The sequence below is a fragment of the Myotis brandtii genome, unplaced genomic scaffold (genome assembly GCF_000412655.1).
Source record: "Myotis brandtii unplaced genomic scaffold, ASM41265v1 scaffold241, whole genome shotgun sequence".
NCBI lineage: Eukaryota > Metazoa > Chordata > Mammalia > Chiroptera > Vespertilionidae > Myotis > Myotis brandtii.
This window is the reverse complement of record NW_005359102.1, coordinates 423,735-435,551: the sequence shown is the minus strand read 5'-3', so window position 1 is coordinate 435,551 and position 11,817 is coordinate 423,735. Positions and strand designations below refer to the sequence as shown.

General features: G+C 38.3%; 2 protein-coding genes across 4 annotated transcripts in view; one reads left to right on the top strand and one right to left on the bottom strand.

Annotated features, from left to right (window-relative positions):
• LOC102240533 (zinc finger protein 14 homolog) overlaps nucleotides 1-11,817 on the bottom strand; it is a 46,087-nt gene that overhangs the window by 33,512 nt on the left and 758 nt on the right. For all 3 annotated transcript variants that reach the window (XM_005866984.2, XM_005866985.2, XM_005866986.2), the window contains exon 2: nucleotides 165-240. In XM_005866984.2, coding sequence (XP_005867046.1) covers nucleotides 165-173 — 9 coding nt within the window. In that variant the 5' untranslated portion in view covers nucleotides 174-240. The remainder of the gene's footprint in view (nucleotides 1-164; nucleotides 241-11,817) is intronic.
• The window catches only part of LOC102242444 (baculoviral IAP repeat-containing protein 6-like), a 7,908-nt gene continuing 6,322 nt past the window's right edge, over nucleotides 10,232-11,817 (top strand). Inside the window, exon 1 of the mRNA XM_014540310.1 lies at nucleotides 10,232-10,258. Within this exon, the coding sequence (XP_014395796.1) occupies nucleotides 10,232-10,258 (27 nt within the window). The remainder of the gene's footprint in view (nucleotides 10,259-11,817) is intronic.

The following is an 11,817-nucleotide window of genomic DNA, read 5'->3' as shown; positions in this document are numbered from 1 at the left end:
CAAGGGGGGCGGGGGGGAAGGAAACATATGTAATACTCTTTGTAATACTTTAAGCAATAAAACAAAATTTTTTTAAAAAAGAAATGAGTATGTATGCATAACCTAGAAATTAACAATATCTAAAAAAAAGAGAGAGAGAGAGAGAGAAAGAAACATCAACTTACAAAGGCCATGGTTTTGAACTGGTTAGTGCTTCTCAAGATTTCTGCTGGAAAACTGCAAAATCCATATAAACCAGATCTGGAAGAAGAAAAAGAAGCCAGGAAACCAGATGTGCCTCGGAGCTCCCAAAATTACTTATGTTAATATGAGCTTTTTTTTTTTCTTCCACTCCTGCTTCCTACCTATTTTGCATCACTACACCCATACTGATCCCATACCCACACAAACTGGAGGAGAGTTTAGGGAGTCTGAAGAAATCCAAGCCCTGAAGAAACCCAATGAACAACACTGGACTTGGTGTAGAAGACCAGATATTTCTGCAGGAATTCTGACTAGTTCGCCATCTGACAATGTGGTCCTGACATTAGATTATTCAAACACGTTCTGAGCAATTCCTCCTGCTTCTAGTACAACTTTTCAGAGCCAAGAAAGGGCCACACCAACCAAGGAGAACCTCTTTTGAGCCCCTGGGATTCTGCCTGAACTTCCTAAACACAAAGAATAACAACCACACAGATTGAGCCTGGCAGCTCCTGCCACTATAAAGCTGCATTGGCCTTTCCCCAGCCAGGGAACTCACTATTCTGTTTCCCAGTTAGGACCTCTCATAGCATGACATCCTTTGCCACTCCCTCTCTTCCAGTATCCAAACTAGGAAGGGGATTCATGACAGCTGCAGTTGGTAAAAAACAAACAGGCATTGAGAACTTTGATGTGATGGATGCTTTATACACACCACTTGTTGATCCTCAGTACTGATCTGCAATGTAGTTCTTCTCTCCTTTCAATATAAAACTGATGCTCAGGGGTCAAATCATTTGCCCAATTTCAGTTATTAGATGCGAGAGCATTGTTTTGTTTTGAATCCACATTTCTCTAACTAAAAAGCCATCTTTTTCACTTTGATTTTTGCCTCTGAAGGCTAAGATTTCCACTTTACTGAGAGAAACCGAAGCAAGAACAATTAACTATAAAATAGAAATAACCTTTCAAAATATACTAAACTTCACTACTAATTATGATGATATGTATTAAAGCAAACCCCCCCCCAAAAAAAATACCTTTTTACAGTAACTGAATTGGGAGATCTAAAAGTCTGATGATGCCCCATAATAGCAAGATCACGGTATCCTGGCTGGTTTGGCTCAGTGGTTAGGGGGTTGGCCAGTGGACCAAAGGGTCATGGGTTCAATTCTTAATCAAGGGCATGTACCTTGGTTGCAGGTTCCCCAGCCCTGGTGGGGGTGCATGCAGCAGGTAAACTATCAATGTGTCTTTTTCACGTCAATGTTTCTCTCTCACTCTCTCTTCTTCTCTCCCTCCCTCTCTCCTCCCTACCATCTCTCTCTTCTCTCTCCCTTCCACTCTCTCTAGAAATCAATAGAAAAAATATCCTTGGGTGAGGATTTTAGAAAAAATAGCAAGGTCATGGAAAAATGGACACTAGGTTGATCCAAATTTAGAATTACATGAAGCATCATTTAAACACTGTAATTCTAAATACCCTGTGAACCACAAACTCCACTGCTGGGAGTAAAGGAACGATTTGTATATGTACACATAAAAATGGTGGTGGAGTAAGTGGAAACTACACTGACACTCTCCCAGAACCAAAGTAGAAATATAACTAAAATACAGAAAAACAACCCTGGAAAATCAACTGAAGACTAGCTGGAGATAACCCGGAAAACCAAGGAGGGAAAGTGGAAACCACATAGAGACTGGTAGGAAGTGCAGAGGCACAAAGGGGCTGGCCTGGCTCCCACAGACAGCAACTAAAGGTCCAGAGAGATATCTCATATTTGGGGAGGGGGAGTTTTCACTGAGAACTCTGGGGTCTAAATCCCAAGGTGGGCTCCCCAGCCCAGAGTATCAGAACTGAGAAAGGTGCCCACAAAACATCTGGCTGTGAAAAGCAGCAGGGTTGATATTTGCTGCCAGAGACAGGTGGAAACGCAGGTGCAGGCACCCTGCTAAATGGCAAATGCACAAAAATTTCATGTGTAGCCACTCACCTTGGGCTCTGACAGAGGGAGGGCAAAGTGGACTGGAGTTCTGTGAGGAGAGTCCAGGGTTGGGGGATCTGGGGTTGGAGCTCAGAGGGCAGCGACCTGGTTTCCTATGCTGAGTCATTACCTCACACTGTGGAGGACTTATTTCTCTGCAGATCTTTGCTATTCAGGTTTTTTCATGGAGGGAAGGGAGTTACCCCACCCTGTTGAAAGACTTCTCGGCCCACTCTGTGGTCTATAGCCTAAGGCAAATTAAGACTCTGAGAATAACAACTGGACTGCAGGCAGAGGTGGATCTCCAGAAGCTTTGAGTCTTTGGCAGATCTCCTTCTTGGGGGAGGGGGAGGGTAGGAAAAGCAGAGCCTGGCACACAATTTGGTCCTTTCCAAAGGCATCCAGCCCCAGCAGAGGGAGCCACAAGCTGTGGATTGCTGACAGCTCCAAACAAGGGACTCAGGGCTAGTCAGAAACAGCATCTGACATTGTCTCCTGCACTACAGATTGGGAATTATAGCAGATCTATCTAATACATAGACACAAACCCAAACGGGCAGCCAAAATGGGGAGACAAAAAAACAACCCCAAATGAAAGAAGAAGAAGAGAATTCTGTAGAAGAGTTAAATGAAATGGAGATAAGAAATTTATCAGATGTAGAATTTAGAATAATGATGGCAAAGATACTCAACAGCATGAGAAAATATATAGTAACTATGAAAAAAGACCAGTGGAAAATAAAGAATGCTAGAGTACTAATAAAGAACACATTGGAAGGAATACACAGCAGATTAGGGGAAACTGAGGATCAGACTTAGAAGACAGGGAGAGAAAAAAATCACTCAATCAGAGAACCAAAAAGAAAAAATAATTTTAAAAAAGCAGGACAGCATAAGGGAAGGGTGGGACAACATGAAACGTAACAATATTCACATAATAGGTGTGCCAGAAGGAGAAGAAAGTGAGCAAGGAATAAAGAATGTGTTTGAAGAAATAATAGCAGAAAACTTCCCTAACCTGGTGAAGGAAAAGGTCACACAAGTCCAGAAGGCACAGAGAGTCCCAAACAAGAAGAACCCAAACAGACCCATGTCCAGACACAAACAATTGCAGAAAACTTCCGTAACCTGGTGAAGAATAAAGTCACACAAGTTCAGGAGGCACAGAGAGTCCCAAGCAAGAAAAACCCAAAGAGGCCCATGCACAGACACATCATTATTAAATGCCAAATATTAAAGACACAAAGAGAATCTTAAAGGCAGCAAAAGAAAAGCAATTTGTTACCAACAAAGGAGCTCCCATAAGGCTGTCAGCTTATTTCTCATCAGAAACTCTATAGGCCAGAAGGGAATGGCATGAAGTATTGAAGGTAATGAAAAAGCAAGAACCTGAAACCAAGTTTACTATATCCAGCAAGGCTTTCATTCAAAATAGATGGTGAAATAAAGAGCTTCACAGACCAAAAAGAAAAAAGGAAAGGCTAAAAAGTTTATAACCACCAAATGAGCACTGCAAGAAATGCCAAAGGACTGCTGGAATGAGAAGAAAAAATAAAGAAACATAAGCATAGAAAATTAAAATGGGAATAAGTAAGTAGCTATCAATAATAACCTTAAATGTAAATATAGATTAAATGCTTCAGACAAAAGACAGGGTAGCTGAATGGATACAAAAACATGACCCAATTATATGCTGTCTACAAGAGACCCACCTCAGAACAACAGACTAACACCGGATGAGAGTGAAGGGATGGAAAAAATTTTCCATGCAAATGGAAAAGAAAAAACCTGTGGTTGCAATACTGACAAAATTGACTTCAAAATGAAGGCCATCACAAGAAACAACAGGAGGATATAAGCCTGGTAAACATATATGCACCCAATGTAGGAGCACCTAAATATATTTTTTTAAACTTCTAGAGGACGCCTTAACCGGTTTGGTTCAGTGTATAGAGAGTCAGCCTGCAGAATGAAGGGTCCCAGGTTCGATTCCAGTCAAAGGCATGTACCTTGGTTGTGGGCACATTCCTAGTAGGGGGTGTGCAGGAGGCTACTGATCGATGTTTCTCTCTCATTGATGTTTCTAACTCTCTATCTCTCTCCCTTCCTCTCTGTAAAAAAAATCAGTAAGATATATATAAAAAAAGAAAACTTCTAGAGGACATTAAGCAAGAGATCAACAACAATACAGTCATAGTAGGGGACTTTAACACCCTGCTGACTTCACTGAATGCATCTTTTAGACAAAAAATTAACAAGGAAACAGTGACTCTAAAGGACACACTGGATCAGATGGATTTAATTGACATTTATAAAACATTTCATCCCAAAGCTGCAGAATATACACTCTTCTCAAGTGCACATGGGTCATTTACAAAGATAAACCACATGTTAGGACTCAAAACAAGTCTGTACAAGTTCAAGAATATTGAAATTATATCAAGCATCTTCTCAGACCACAGTGGAATGAAATTAGAAATCAACTACAGTAAAACACTCAAAAGCATTCAAACACATGGAGGCTAAATAGCATGTTATTAAACAATAAATGGATTACCAATGAGATCAAAAAGGAAATAAAAAAACTTCCTGGAAAAAATGAACACACGACAACCCAAAATCTCTGGGACACAGCAAAAGCAGTTTTCAGAGTGAAATTCAGAGCACTACAGGCCTACCTCAAAAAACAAGAAAAAATAAAAATAAACTATTTAAACCTACAACTCAAAGAATTAGAAAGAAAACAAACAGAAAACCCCAGTAAAAGGAGAAGGAAATAATAAAGATTAGAGCATAAATAAATGACATAGAGACTAAAACTAAAGAATACAAAACATCAATGAAACCTTGAAAAATAAACAAGATTGATGAACCGTTAGCCAGAATCATCAAGAAACAAAGAGAGAGGACCCAAAGAAATAAAATCAGAAACGAAAGTGGAGAAGTAACAACTGACACCACAGAAATACAAAGGATTGTAAGAAAATACTATGAACAAATATATGCCAACAATCTGGACAATGTGGATGAAATGGACAAACTCCTTGAAAAATACAATCTCCCAAAACTGAATCAGGAAGAATCAGAAAACCTAAATAGGCCAATAACAATTGATGAAATAGAAGCAGTAATCAAAAAACTCCCAGCACACAAAAGCATGGGTCCAGACAGTTTCACAAGGGAGTTTTACAAATCATTCAAAGAAGAACTAACATCTATACTCCTCAAACTATTCAAAAAAAAAGAAAAACAAGAAGGAACACTTCCAAGCTCTTATTCTGAGGCCAGCATTATCCTAATTCCAAAACCAGATAAAGACAATACAAAGAAAATGAATTACAGGCCAATATCTCTGATGAGCATAGATGCTAAAATCCTCAACAAAATATTCGCAAATCAGATCCACCAATATATTAAAAAGATCATACACCATGACCAATGGGATTCATTCCAGGGATGCAAGGCTGGCACAATATTCGCAAATCAATAAGCGTGATACATCAAATACCCAAATTGAAAGACAAAAATCACATGATCAATAGATGCAGAAAATGCATTCAACAAAATCTAGCACCCATTCTTGATAAAAACTCTCAGCAAAGTGGGAATAGAGATGCATATCTCAACATGATAAAGGCCATATATGACAAACCTATAGCGAACATCATACTCAATAGGCAAAAACTAAAACCATTTCCCCCAAAGAACAGGAATAAGACAGGGATGTCCACTTTCACCATTCTTATTCAAATAGTACTGAAAGTCCTAGCCACAGCAATCAGACAAGAAGAAGAAATAAAAGACATCCAAATTAGAAAGGAGGAAGTAAAACTCTCATTATTTGCAGATGACATGATATTGTACATAGAAAATTCTTGAAGACTCCATAAAAAAATACTAGATTTAATAAATGAATTTGGCAATGTAGCAGGATATAAAATCAACACACAAAAATCTATGACTTTTTTTATACATCAATAATGAATCTCAGAATGAAAAACTAAAAAAACAACCCCATTTACCATGGCAACAAAAAAAATTAAGATACTTAGGAATAAATTTAACCAAGGAGGTAAAAGTCTTGTCCTTGTTGAAAAAAGAGATAGAGGAAGATATAAAAAAGTGGAGGAATATACCATGTTCATGGATTAGTAGAATTAACATCATTAAAATGTCCATACTACTCAAGGCAATCTACAGATTCAATGCAATCCCTATTAAAATACCAATAGCATGTTTCATCTAGCACAAATACTCCAAAAATTCATACGGTACCAAAAAAAAAAAAAAAAGACAGCAAATAACTGCAGCAATCTTGAGAAAGAAGAACAAAGTTGGAAGAATCATAATACCAGATACCAAATTATACTACAAAGCCACCATAATCAAAATAGCCAGTTACTGGCACAAGAATAGGCATATAGATCAATGGAACAGAAAGAGACCCCAGAAATAGACCTAAGCCATTATGCTCAATAAATATTTGACAAAGGAGGCAAGAGCATACATTGGAGTAGAGACAGTCTCTTCAATAAATGGTGTTGGGAAAATTGGACAGATACATTTAAAAAGTGAAACCAGACCACCAACCTATACCATACACAAGAATAAATTCAAAATGGATAAAAGACTTAAAAGCAAGTCTGGAAACCATAAAAATCCTAGAAGAAACCATAGGCAGCAAAATCTCAGACATCTCTCGTAGCAATATGTTTACCCATATGTCTCCTAAGGCAAAGGAAACTAGGAAAAAAATAAACAAATGCAACTACATCAAAATAAAACGCTTCTTCACAGCAAAAGAAACCATCAACAAAATGAAAAGGGAGCCCACTATATGGGAAAACATATTTAGCAATGATATATCTGATAACAGCTTAATATCCAACATATATAAGGAACTCATACCACTTAAAAAAAGGAAGGCAAACAATTCAATTAAAAATGGGCAAAGGACCTAAATAGACACTTCTCCAAAGTGGACATACAGATGGCCAAGAGACATATGAAAAATGCTCAAAGTCACTGATCATCAGAGAGATGCAAATCAAAATGACAATGAGGTACCACCTCACACCTGTCAGAATGGCTATCATCAACAAATTCACAAACAGCAAGAGCTGGCGAGGATGTGGAGAAAAGAAAACCCTAGTACACCGCTGTGGGGAGAGGGGTCAGATGGGTGCAGTCATTATGGAAAACAATATGGAGTTTCCTAAAAAAATTAAATATGGAACTGCCATTTGACCTAGTGATCTCACTTCTAGGAATACATCCTAAGAAACCTGAAATACTGGTCAGAAAGAATGTATGCACCCTTATGTTCATAACAGCACAATTTACAATAACTAAGATCTGGAAATAGTTCAAATGCCCATCAGTAGATGAGTGAATGAAAAATCTCAGGTACATTTATACCATGGAATACTATGCAGCAGTAAAAAAAAAAAAAAAAAAAGAAGGATCTCTTACCCTCTGAGACAGAAGGGTCCTGGAGAGTATTATGCTAAGCAAAATAAGTCAGTCAGAGAAAGATAAGCATCACATGATCTCACTCATACATGGAATTTAATGAACAAAATAAACGGATGAACAAAATTAATCCAGAGACATAGAAGCATGGAAGAGACTTCAGAATTTCAGAGGGAAGGCGCGGGTGGAAAGAGATTAACCAAAGAACTGGTTTGCATATATGCATAACCCATGAACACAGTCAATAGGGTGGTGAAGGCCTTGGGTGGGGGGTGGGGGTTGGGGGTAGACTAGAAGGGGTCAGTGGGGGGAAAGGTGACATATGTAATACTTTCAACCATAAAGATATTTAAAAAAAAGATATTTGCGGAGTTATGCTCACAGATAAGGTTTATAATGAATACAAGCTGAAAATAATCTAATTGGAAAAATGGTTAAACATTTGAAAACCATGCAAATATTAAAAAGTGATAATGTTGCCAGTTTTGAAGTAATGGATTAAGTAAGCTACTGTGTTAAAACAAACAAACAAATAAAAGGTGTGCGGTATTAAACTATTTTGACAGAAAAAAAATTACATGTATGCCTAGAAGGACCAATTAAAATGTTTACAGTGACAGCCAGTGATACTTATCACCATATTAAATACAGTGTGAACTAAAGTACAAAAATACTCCAAAGAAGTTCAACATTTTCTTCACATCTTCTGTTAAATTAAGAGCTTATTAGAACACTAAAAAAAAAAAAGAAGAAGAAAAAACCCCTGCTATTTTTCCTGAGTGACTTTTAAATTTTAGCTTCTAATTCGCATCTTGCTGACAAATGAGTTTATTTTGCTTCTGAACCAACCCTTTGAAGCCCTATAACAGATGCTGGACCTTCTTGTTCTTCGAGTCTCATTTTGCTTAGAATATTACTAAAATGAAAATTGTTAGGCATAAATTTTACTGTAGGAAATACATTTCCCTCCACAGAGCCTTAGGAAAACCTGGACATTGCTTGCTGACATCATATTAATATCTCCTCCCTCCTTTATGATGGATTATTAAGGCAGGAAGAATTTTTAAGTATAATGATGAGACTTGGTATACTTTTGTAATTACTAATATAGGCTTTGCTATCAGTTTTCTAGAATATAAATGTCAGCTCTGATAGTTATTACCCATATGATCTTGGACATGTTACTCAATTTTTCAGCCTTAGTTTCTTCCTATGTAAAATGCTGATAATTATAGTTCTCAATCAAAGGGTTATTATGAGGATTAAAGAAGATACTACATATAAAGCACTTAAAATAGCAAACAGAAATTTAATGAAAGGCAACTATAGATGAAAAATCCTATATGCTCTTCTTCCCATAATTATTAAAGAAAATTCTCCTTGAAAGATAAATATCACATGACCTCACTCATTTGTGGAATATAATGAACAACATAAACTGATGAACAAAAACAGATCCAAAGACAGAGAAGCATCGATATGCTCAAACCTCAGAGGGAAAGTAGGGGAGGGTGAGGGTAAGAGGGAGAGATCAAACAAAGGACTTGTATGCATGCATATAAGCATAACCAATGGTCACAGACACCAGGGGGGTGAGGGCACGAGTGGGGGGGAGGGGGGCAATGGAGGGATAATGACACATATGTAATACTTTAATCAATAAAGGGGAAAAAAAGAAAATTCCCCTTTTTTCCATAAAAATGAACTTCTCAGCCCTGCTCTTTCTTAAGTTTCAAAACTTCGTGTTGACCAAGCAATTCCTCCTGATTATCAACAATTTACAAAAGGGGGGCTATGTGAATGGATGAAGTAAAAGTGGCAAAATCCTCACAATTTTTGGATTTGGGTAATAGGAAAAAACATGGAATTACAACATAATAGTAACAACTAAATCTACTAAGCACTTATGTGTCCAAAGCATTACCTAAGAACTTTACATATATTTTTTCATCTATTGATAGCAATCCTATATAGTAGGTTTTATCATTATCCTCCCTTACAAATGAAGGAACTGTGGCAAAAAGAGATTAAATAAATTGCCCCAAGTTCACCCAATTCTAATGACAGGTTTAGGATTAGAACCCTGGTAATTTAGTTCCAAAGCCACTATACTAAACTGTCTCTCTTAAAACCACATAAATATTTTGCCTGAAACAAACGCATGCTGTCCAAAACTTCAAACCTCTTCTCAAAGTTCTACTAATGTTTTTGCTTCTCTTCTACTAATAATCCCTTCTTTTGTTAACACAGATCTTCATTTAAAAACCTTACCAAATTACCACTCCGTATCTTTCTCTGCTTTGACCTCAGGGCAGTGGCGAAGATCAAAGGCACCTAGTATGAGTCCAACTAAACTAGTCTCAACAAATCACAGCCTAAAATAAAGCTCTGTTGTTAGCCTTCCTTGCAAACCATGCAAGGGTTTAAGAAGCAGCTCACAGGAGAAATTAAATGATTGCTAAATGTTCATGTAATAGTTAGGAGGGGCAGGATGCCTACCTACATCATCTCCATCATTCACTGAGAAGGAAGAGCAAAGATCCAGATCAATAGGTAGTTCAGGTATTAAAGCCTTACTAGCTAAAAACGACATGGAACAAGCCTATTCCACAGGAACGGTTGGAATGTAATGGGTGAGAGAGAGAGAAGCTCTTGTGTAAAGGGTTGAGTACCAACTGAAGGATTCAGAGGAAAGGGAAAACAATTCTGGAATGTTTACTGTTTCTGAGGTGAGAATATGAGGCAGGGATTAATTAAAGGTTGAACACTACTATATAGTGAGAGTACTTTAGCAATTGGGTATCCCCAGTAATAAAATAAAAATAGCAAAGTGGATCTGGAGCACTTTCTTGGTAAGAAAGCTGTAATCTCTCAAAGAGAAAATCGTTATGGCATTTTACAATTGCTGCATGACCTGAGTATGTGGTAGGCAGTTGGACACAGGAACAGAGAAAAACAATGGGCCAGGTACAGAAGGTTACCAAGGCAGAAGGCCCCAGGTGCTTAGCAACGGGCAAAACTGGGAAAACAAGAACCTCACTCACCCCCAGGGTAACCTTTCCTCCCCTAGCATGTAGCTGGGTCATTCAGTTTAGACCCCCCTGACCTTTCCTCCCCTGGCATGTTGCTAGTCATGTGGATTAGAACCCCTTAGAGCAGCGGTCACCAACTGATGGTCCGTGAGGTCCGAAAGGTTGGCTACCGCTGCCTTAGAGGGAGAACTCACAAGTGGGCCAAAGGATAACCCTTAGCATTAAGCCCACAGGAGAATGAGGCTCTGACCGACATCAAATATATCTAGGCCTCAGTTGTGTTTCAGCTCCAGGCCCAGAAAAGCAACAAAACCAGACAAGCAATGCCATGGCTGACCTCAGGACCAGCTACATTGACAAGTAACCCCTGTCATGGCAACAACCAATCCTAGAGAACATGACCCTGGAAAGACACACCTGTAAAACTGATAAATATTCTATTGGGACTTTCCCCTCAGACCTCCAGATAAATACCCTCAAGAGGGAGGACCCAGTGTGGCTTTCTCTATTGAGCACACCCTGGCCTTTCCCCACCCCTTCCCCCAGCTGCACTTTCCTTGCCTCTCTCTTTTAAGCTCCAAGGGCCCTCTTATGCCTCTGTAACTTGCTTCCTGAGCCCATTTCTTCTGCAGTTCACTTCTTCTACCTCTGGGACTTCCTAAATAAACTTTCTCTTATCGATTTGAGTCTTAGCTCTGAATTCTTTCTTAGCCAGAACTCAAGTACTGAAGTTGCTGAACCAAGGTCAGGTCTGACTCCACGGGTCTAACATCTGGTGCTGTTCTTTCTCCCAACAAGGAGAAATAATGTTTCCTAATTTTGCAACTGGCTTGATTTGCCTCTTCTCTCCCAGCCTGATTAATAACAGCACTGTTTTTTCTCTTTTGAGTCCGAGCTGATTTTTCCTCTTTTACAGAAGCAAATATTCCAATGTCTGGAAAAATAAAAATAACATTTCATGGAACAAAGGGGAAACAGAAACTCATCTTGAGACAGGTATGTATCTATTAACCTATACTAGTATAGGGTGTTCCCCAAAAATGTATACTCACACTTTGAATAATTATAAAGGCAGTGTTTATTAAATTATATTTCATTTTCAAAATTTTTATCAGCTGATACAATTGTATACATTTTTGGGACTC